Here is a 521-nt window from a genome sequence, read left to right as displayed (position 1 = left end):
AACAGAACATACCGTATTCTTATATCTGCTGTTTCATCCAGAAATTTGTTAGTCACCTCCATTCCATCAACACCACCTGCCCAGGCCCTGTCCATCCACTCTCCTATTAAGTACTTCTCTTCACTCGGAAGATACGGCGGATTAAACAGAGCAAGGTCTGCTTTTATTCTTAACCCATCTATCATGGATGTACGAACCGCCGTAGTGGTAATTCCTGCGCATAGGCGATCAGTTGCTTCTGTCGCATGTGGATTAATATCTGTACTGATTATTTGCGACAATGGATATTCCTCCTGTAATATTTTGCTCACATACCCAGATCCAGACCCTACTTCCACAATAATTCTAATATTTCTTTCTTTCTTTTCTTTTATTGCATCTTCCATAAGATATGAATCTTCGCTTGGTGGATAGAATAGCATAATAAAATAAAATTGCAATTATGGAATTTAAACCATAAGTATAGTTTATTTTAAAAAACGTACTTACAGCTGGAAATAAAAAGAAAAAAGAATAGAATA

At 36.5% G+C, this 521-nt stretch overlaps 1 protein-coding gene across 1 annotated transcript; it reads right to left on the bottom strand.

Moving 5' to 3' along the window:
- Nucleotides 1-422, bottom strand: NEPG_02666 (HemK protein; the record flags this gene model as incomplete). The annotated part of the gene is made up of 1 exon (XM_013205038.1): nt 1-422. A coding segment is annotated over one exon (422 nt), but the record flags the coding sequence as incomplete, so codon positions are not given.
- Between the last annotated feature and the right edge of the window lie 99 nt (nt 423-521).

This window comes from Nematocida parisii, assembly GCF_000250985.1.
Source record: "Nematocida parisii ERTm1 unplaced genomic scaffold supercont1.60, whole genome shotgun sequence".
Lineage (NCBI taxonomy): Eukaryota > Fungi > Microsporidia > Nematocida > Nematocida parisii.
Note: the sequence above shows the minus strand (reverse complement) of the source record. Positions and strands in the feature narration are given on the sequence as shown.